Source organism: Magnolia sinica, chromosome 17 (assembly GCF_029962835.1).
Source record: "Magnolia sinica isolate HGM2019 chromosome 17, MsV1, whole genome shotgun sequence".
Taxonomy (NCBI): domain Eukaryota; kingdom Viridiplantae; phylum Streptophyta; class Magnoliopsida; order Magnoliales; family Magnoliaceae; genus Magnolia; species Magnolia sinica.
The window spans coordinates 329,280-337,748 of NC_080589.1; the positions used below are offsets into that span (position 1 = coordinate 329,280).

At 39.9% G+C, this 8,469-nt stretch overlaps 1 protein-coding gene across 2 annotated transcripts; it reads right to left on the bottom strand.

Moving 5' to 3' along the window:
* Window positions 1-1,843: 1,843 nt before the first annotated feature.
* LOC131231026 (uncharacterized) lies at window positions 1,844-8,469 on the bottom strand. 2 transcript variants are annotated; one of them, XM_058227102.1, is made up of 5 exons: window positions 8,308-8,469; window positions 6,338-6,616; window positions 2,702-2,938; window positions 2,381-2,598; window positions 1,844-2,196 (listed from the first exon to the last, which is right to left on the bottom strand). In XM_058227102.1, the coding sequence occupies exons 2-5, from the start codon at window positions 6,581-6,583 to the stop codon at window positions 1,938-1,940; spliced, it is 960 nt and encodes a 319-aa protein (XP_058083085.1). In that variant the 5' UTR covers window positions 6,584-6,616; window positions 8,308-8,469; the 3' UTR covers window positions 1,844-1,937. The 2 variants fall into 2 exon arrangements, with proteins under 2 accessions (XP_058083085.1, XP_058083086.1); XM_058227103.1 differs by having other exon boundaries at window positions 6,338-6,606; window positions 8,308-8,437.

Below are 8,469 nucleotides of genomic sequence, written 5' to 3' on the forward strand. Positions count from 1 at the left end.
ATGTTAATGATGGTTTATAAGCTCTTACTGAAACAGGTTTCTTGATTTTACTGTTTGCATATTGAAGAAGGGATCTTTCCTCTTCTTTTCTTCTTTTCTTTTCCTTTCTTTCCCCTAGTATAAGATGATGCCTTCAGATTCGAGTAGAACCATAATCTGCAATTGCCAAATGAATGAATTCTTTGCTTCTTTGGGGAACTTTCTACTACCTTTTCCTTTAATACTCTCGCTGTGTATGATGCTTGATACGAGTAGGTAGTTGTAGGTGACACTTACCCACCCACCCACGCACCAAGTGGGCAAACACACAAGGAAGCCCACATTGTCGCATGAATGAGCTTAGTGTCAGTCAAGATGCATAATCCTTAATTCAAAAACTTGAAAACACAAATAAACTCTATGTTTGGCTTGGGTTGGGTCAACTCAAAAATTCGATTGAGTCCCCGTTTGGATACCACCAAATAAGTTACTGTTTCTATTTATAGTGGTAGATAAGTAACTTATTTGAGATAAGTTTGATTTATGATCAATTATAACTGGTTTTTTATTTGAAGTTAATCACTTCAGTTTAATAAGTAGAAATCAAGATAAGCTACTTAATGCATTAAGTAGCTTATCTTAAGTAACTTATGATCCAAACGCCGCCCCCTAAGTAACTCGATAATTTAATAATTGAGTGTTTAGTATTTAAGATAAGCTATTTAAAACCATTGGAAACTTGTAAAATATTAAAAGAGGCTCAAAGAATGCATAATTGAATATTGTAGTGCAGTGGTAGCACTTCTTTCATAGATGAGGTTACCTCTTCCAATCTTCCACCATGCAAGTCACACCAAGTCCTATTAAAACAAAGCCCAGCTGACTGGACCAGTGACTCAGCCAAGTCATGCCAAGCCCTATTGAGTCGGCCAAGTTTTTGAGCCAACTCAACTAGTCTTGTCGAGACCCGACCAAGTCACACTACTCAGCAAGTGTCCATACTCAGCTCATAACCATCTCTAGGTGCATCTTCAACTCCCCCACTGGAAATTCCAAAGGGCACCTTTGTCCGCTTGTTTCTTCATCCTTCTAGCTGCCTTTTGCAAGTAAGCTGAGTTGGCCGAGTTTTGAGTCGATTGACCAAGTTTTAGAACTATGGCATAATCTTTTGCATTTAGGGGCTCTAGTCTTCCTTAGTGCTGCAGTTCTGTTCACATAAATTGAGTCCTAAGAATCTTTTAGCCACCGTCTTTTAATCATATTCTTCATTTCATCTCTACAAGTTTTGCTTGAGAGTTCCAGCAAGATCCAAAACGAGCTAGATGAAATCCAAGCCACATGTTATGGTTCCTATTAAGATAAGAATCATTGGATGACTTCTTGCTAACCAAAAACAATTAAGAAAATTTTGCAATGCTGAGTCTCCAAGTTGAGTTTCTCAAACTTCAATGTGTCATTACCAATCTAAGCAGGCTTTTTAAGCTCCACTATGAAGTTTCACAGAGGGAGGGGCTCTGGCAATGGCTATGATTAGTCCACAAAGAGGATGTTCCTATTTCTCTACTGACACTAATTGTAGTATAACCATTCATTTTCGTTTCTCTTTTTTCCCACATAATTAGGAAATTGTGATGTTTACACAAACTAATCAGCGAAGCAAAGGGCTTCCTAGTGAGAAGCCCGAGCGCAGCATTCGCAAGGCAGGGCTTCCCAGAGAGAGAAGCCCGAGTGAAATGTTTGCAAGGCAAGTGAAGCAAAGGGCTTCCTGGAGAGAGAAGCCCAAGTGAAGCACTTCACGAGGCAAGCATAGAGCTGCCCGGGCGACTGAGAGGGAAGGATGAGCCTTAACAAGCAGAAGAGTTGAGGGGTATAAAATAAATACCCTGTGTTAAGCATATTAAGAAGAAAGTGCTCTTCTACAAGACTTCACAATATTATGTCTGCCTAAGTATTGCAGGTTATGGAGGGAAAGATGAGGTACCCTGATGCTTGGGTCTTTCAAGTGGAAGATACTCCATTTCAGGATCGCGATGGTCAACAGCTTCTTCATTTGCTCTCATGCTTCTCAGATTGTTTAGACTTCTCTTAGCATAGACAGTGAAGGCAACTATGGTAACTATAGCAGTGATAAAAGAGATGACATCGGTGACTATCTCCACCGTGGTCATGTGATGCTTTCCGTATTTCACCTCTGCCAATGTCCTTATTAATCGCCCACTGCATCCAATACCAGAAATGAAAAGGAGAAAGCAGTCTCAGTGAAACAGCTACGTGCATACACTTGAGGAATCAAGAAATTATTTCGAATACCTGTCATACAACCTTGACAAAACAAAGGAATGGCCCACTCCAGCTTTACGAATAAGAAAACCATATAATATGAAATTTAGAGACTACTAACCTGTATATGTAGATGAAAGATTCGGGTACCATTCCGGCAATCGACCCACATATATATGGACCAAATTTCATATCAGTTACCAATACAGCATAGTTGAAAATTGCATATGGAAATGGTGACACCCTGAAGAGCGCAACCACCCGGAATTGATAGAACCAGCTCCCTTGCCCAGCCATCTTAAGTACATCAGCTTTTTCAGGCCATCTCTTCAACCAATTCTATGCATTTCAATGCAAAAAGAAAAAGAGAAGGGAATTCAGCAACAAATGGCAATCACCATTTAGACTATTAATATGTAGCTGAAAAACCAAGTTGCCTTACATGAATGTGGTCAAGAAACAATAAGCCAAGTAAGTAAGGCAATGTCATGCCAATGGTAGTCCCAATCGTGATGATCAAAAACCCGAGACCATATCCGAAAATCATCCCTGCAAGCCACATGGAGGGCCCAGAAGGAATTAAGATGATGGGGAACAAAGCCAAAGAAGCAACAAGTATAAGAGCAAGTACAGGTGGTCCAAAAGCAGTTGCTTCCCATTGCATGATTGGCATGAGAACCTACACCAGAAGACAGTGGGTCATGCAAAATGAAAGGGGTAATACTTCAGTATTGAAAGTTGACAATGCAGGGATTATTATGCATTCCATATTTTAAAAAGTTGTTGTTGAGTGCAAACACATCGACATGGCTATTGGGAGGATACCTTTTTACTTGTTTTTGGTATTATTTGTAACTATTCAACAGTATTTTTTACATAGGTTTGCTAATTACACATGCATGAGGGAACCATAAACATCCACATGCGGTACATGTCACAATGTGACATGTATGTAATATATGAGCTTTCCATTAAGTGAGCTACACCTTTTAGATCTCTTGGCATAAAACTCAAGCCATTTTACATAGGGCTGTCAAGTTTAGGTCAGGATCCTACAGTTAGGGGTGGCAATGGACCATGCTGCCTGGCTCCAGGGCTTGGGCCACTAAACTTGGCCTGAGATCGGGCTTGGGCTTGAAATCTAGTCCCGGTGTTCGAGCTGAGCTGGGCTAGGCTAGGGCCAGTGGTGAATAGCCAAGCCCACCCAGCCCGACCCGTTGCCCTAGTTTACACTCTAGGGTATAGATGTATCTGTAATGTAGACTATAGTCCGTATACTAGTGAATATATATATATATATATGAAAACCTTTTAATTCTCTAGTGGAGTACGGTGGATGATACACAGGCACTTAAAACAGTTCAAATTATGGAACCTAATTAAGATGGGTGAACTGTACATTGATGCACTCATTTCAGTCCATGCATACGGTAGATACTTGGGTTGTGTATACAAGCACCATAAGCCATATATTGTTACCCTCGCCAATTCAAGGCTAGAAAGTCCACCTCAAACTCAATACCATAAGCATCTTCTGGCTCGAGCATGCGACCATTATTTCCTCCCAGCCACCTGTCATCGGGGTGGTATTTCGATGCTATGGTTTAACCCAAATCTGTCAATGGGTTCACACGATGGTATCTGATGGATCCTCCCCACCGTGGCTCTTATTGGCAGTCTATGCAAGCACTAGTCATTCTGGTTGGCAGGCCCTTTGGCAAGAACTGCAACCACTCAATAGTCAGTTGGGGAACCCCTGGTATCTCGCTGGGGGACTTCAATGTCATCTTGAACTCATCAGAAAAGTTCGGTGTATCTCATCCAAATAGATGCATAACACGCCCATTCATCGAAACAATTGAGCATTGTTCTTTCATAGACCTTCAATTTGCTGGTGACTCTACACCTATAGTAACTGTCAATCGGGCCAAGCTCTAGTAAAAGAAATGCCCAACCATAGTTTTGCCTATCCAGACTGGTGGAATTGTTCCCCAATGCCTCTGTAACCCATCTGCCCAGATTTGAATCTGATCGTTCCACTCTTCTGTTGGATATAGATCCCATCCGCGCCTTTTGCAAAAGACCTTTGGCTTGATGACTCTAAGGAGGTTGTAGATGCAGCCCGGAACAAATCAGTGTCCAGATCTCAAGCCTTCCAATTGTGTTAAAAATAAGAGATCACCAGGAATTGATCAACCTTAAGAAACAAACACACAGTGGGAACATACGTGAGTGTATAAAGGACCTCCAGAAGCAATAGATCTGTTCAATCATCAGAACCAGGATAGGTTGGATAGGCATCTATTCAAGAACTACACCAGATTCTTAAAATCCAAGAAACTACTTGATTCCAGAAGGCCATATCTGATTGGTTACAATTGGGCAAGCACAACACAATTTACTTTCACAAAGCAGTCATTAGGTGTTTCTGTGCTAATCGTATCAACCAATTGAAAATCCTTAGCATCCTAGCCTGCTCCAATGAAACACTGGATTACCCAAACACCTGTTGACCCTGACCTATGTGAAGATAAACAAGTATGGGACCCAATTCAGAATGGGAGATTCACAGTCAAATCAGCCTAGCACTTGTTCGCAAGACCCACCTATCCAGCCAACCTGGTCCATAACTTTCCCAATTAGACAACCTTGTGGCACTATCTAGTCAGCCCAAACATTTGTCACTTCCTTTGGATTAACCTCCACCATATATATATATATATATATATATACAAGAGACCTGTTGATCCGAAAACATGTCCCAGTGGATCCTATATGTCATATGTGTAACCAAGATGCAGAAAATTGCAATCACCTCCTGCTTCATTGCCCATTTGCATCAAATATCTGGAGCTTTTGGCTTAACAAATTTTTGGTCCATCTCAATTGCCCATTCAATGTCAGATACGGATATCCATCCCACCACAACACCCAAATAGGACATGGTCATACACTGATTATTTGGAGTGCCATGTTCCCCTACACACTTTGGCACATTCGGATTGCCATGAATGTTGTTGTCTTCCAATCCATTTAGGCCTTTGATTGATGTAGTGATAGAAAAAATATATTAGGTGACGTGGTTGATTTCAACAATTTCCTCTACCCAAAGCTCACATATTCAAATGTAGACCTTCAGACCCTGGATCATTGGCATCAGACGGGATGCATTGTGGGTCCTCCCCCACCCAAACTTGTCAAATGGGAGGCTCCTTGTCTGGGCAGGTTTAACCAAACTTTGACAGTGCCACCAAGAATGATGGAATCAGAGAGGTAGATGGTGTATTCTGTGACCATTGGGGACACTTTGTGGCGGCATTTTCCGTTAAACTCAATAACTGCTCTGTAAACATGGCAATAACAACCGTTGGGGCCCAGGCTTTAAAGGATTTCTTTGCTTCTGGTGCTTTGGGTAGTTTGGAACAAGCGTAAGAGTAAGATTTTCGAGGATTCATCTTGTTCCACCAAAGTGGTTTTCCTCAAAGCCAAAAGTTGGTTATTCATTGGATTAAAGCGTCAAAAGGATTTTTCTGTTGATCATGGGGCTATCTAAGAGATTCTTGGGGTGTTTCATCCCCTGTATCATGGATGATTTCCCTCTATAGATTTTTTTTTTTTTTTAATAAAATTTTAGAACCCTTCAAAATTTTATTTATATTTATATTTTATAATCATAAAAACTAATAGAAACCTGTCCATAACAGCATGGACCTTTCAACATTTTACATTTTTTTTTTTTTACACACCCCACACACTCACGCCGTAGTGGGATTTCACCACCTATGGATGCTCGAACCCTTGACCGGGTGTTCAAACTCCTGAGAGTCTACCACCGGATCAAGAGTAAGGATCCAACATGGACCTTTCAACATTTTACATCTTTTGGTGCCTCGTGCTGACATCCGTGTCTAAGTTTGTATGGGCTACAACATGAAATATTCTTGTTGATGTGGAAGAGAAAATGTGTGATATCAAAAGAATATTTTAGATGTTTAAAAAGAATTTTTCACAAAAGTATATGACTAGGAGCAAAGGGGAACAGCATGATATAATAGCAAGCACCAGGTATGGCAAATACCTTTTGGAGAGTAAATGGGACACCCCATTTAAGAAAAATCAGAAGAAAGGCTATCGAAACGATGCAGCACAGGAAGGCCTTCAGCCACCAGATGAAAGATTTACATCTTGTGTTTGCTCGAGATTGTATATCAACTTCATCTATTCTTGGCTCATTTGTCACGATCAGCTTTGAATACTCACTGTCCTCTCTCATATGTTGCTCAGAGTTCATGGAGTGCTTAGCTAACTCAGATGCATTTGACATCCTTAGTGAACTCTCCACGCAATCTAATGATTTCTACAAAAGTATCAGGCAAGCATAAAGTATAAGAGAAAACAAGTATCTTGCTCTAAGAAGGCCAGGAAGCTAAAACATGAAACATGATCTTCCACAATTAAAAAAGTGGGGAATGTTCAGACAGATGCTTGAAGCCAGAAGTCCCAAAATTACAACATCAGATGGCAGTGAAAACAAAGTTCAGCAGGTGACATATCTCTATGGGCTAAATATTACTTAGTAAATATCATTAGTCATTACTCTAACTTCCGAGTGTGACAGTCATGGCCATATAAGAAGAATATAAATGGAAAGAAGAACTAGAATGAGTAGTAGAAGGGATTTTCCTTGAAGTTAGTAGTAGAAGGGATTTCCCTTGAAGTTTCTTCTTTTTTCCCCTTCATCTTCTTTGCATTTGTCATTTTTAGTAGAGGCAATCAAGGTGCTTGAATGGGTTTCTTGAATTTTCCCATGCAAACACCCAACATTTCCAAATGATTTCTTCAACTAATGAGGTGTTATTCTACCTCTTAGGTGCTCTCTTTATTCCAATAACGACTATCAACTTCATCAGAAAATTATGAAAAGCAAACAGATCCAGCTGGATTTTGCAAAAAAATTGAGGATGCTCATGCATTTTCTACCCACAGTCTAATATAGTAGTTTCTAAGCTATATGCATAAACTCAGCATAAAACAATAGATTTTGCAAGTAAATTAGAGCTTCAAATCCAAAGTCGCATACCCACAAATCGAAATCCAAAAGAATTCAGCAATGCTAATGTGCTGATTCAGACAACATTGCTCGGGCTATGTTCCGAAATTTTATTTTATTTTTGTTCCTAATTCAGACCTTGAACTCTACAGAATCCAAACCAAGAAGTGTCATATAATAACTAAAAGTCCAACCGCACGGAAGAAGTCCAACCACGTGTGATTCCAAGCCAAAATTCAGTGGGCCCACCATGATGTACGTGTTATATCCATGTCGTCCATTCATTGGCTCAGATCATTTTAGGGTATGGGCCAAAAAATGAGGCAGATTCAAACCTCAAATGGACCACACAATAGAAAACAGTGGGAATTGAATGATAACCATTGAAAAGTTCTTCCTGTGGTGTGGTCCATTTGAGCTTTGGATCTGCACCATTTTTGGACTCGTGCCCTAGAATGATCTGGCAAAATGCATGGAAGGTGTGGATAAAATAAATACATCATGTTTGGGGCCTACAGAGTCCATTTTTCAAATAAGGACCCACCCAAAGCCAAAGTTATTGTTGTCATATCATTCAGCCTTCATTCCATCAAAAATCTCCATGGCAAATAATTAATGCTCAAAAAGGTTAAATACATAACAATTCATATGAATTACAACATTTTCAAACAGAGCCTCACAACTTCTACCCTCTTTTGAGTATCCAATTACAAGATAAAAACAATTTACAGGCTATCCAAACAGAAACAATCACTTACCTGTAAATCATTTACAGCTTAAAGCCAAACAAGACAAGCTGTAAATGATTTTCCTTTAAATCATTTACAACTTAAACCATTTACAGGGAAAGAATAGAAAACCCATTTGCAGATTTTTCCTACAATCCACGAATGGAAGTGAGATAGAGAAAATTCACAGAAAGAAGCCAGAAAACTTAGCAAAAACAAGCATATATATTACATGAGAAACTCTCAAGTGAAAGCAGAAAAGGAGGCTACCTTCCCCAAATTACTTGAGAAACCTTCTTCCAGAAAGAAGCAGCCAACTACAGCTTTGAATTTTTAATAACAGAGAGAGAGAGAGAGAGAGAGAGAGGAAAACCGATTAAGTGGAAAACCGATTAAGTATTTGGAAAGGGATCGCTACCAAGAAAAACCAAA

Excerpts from the sequence above, each read along its gene's own strand:
- LOC131231026 (XM_058227102.1), bottom strand. The coding sequence starts at position 6,583 with ATGTCAAATGCATCTGAGTTAGCTAAGCACTCCATGAACTCTGAGCAA. Across the intron at positions 2,599-2,701 it reads TGTTTCTTGACCACATTCAT|AATTGGTTGAAGAGATGGCC; the intron begins GTAAGGCAACTT and ends TGAAATGCATAG. Across the intron at positions 2,197-2,380 it reads TCTTTCATCTACATATACAG|TGGGCGATTAATAAGGACAT; the intron begins GTTAGTAGTCTC and ends TATTGGATGCAG.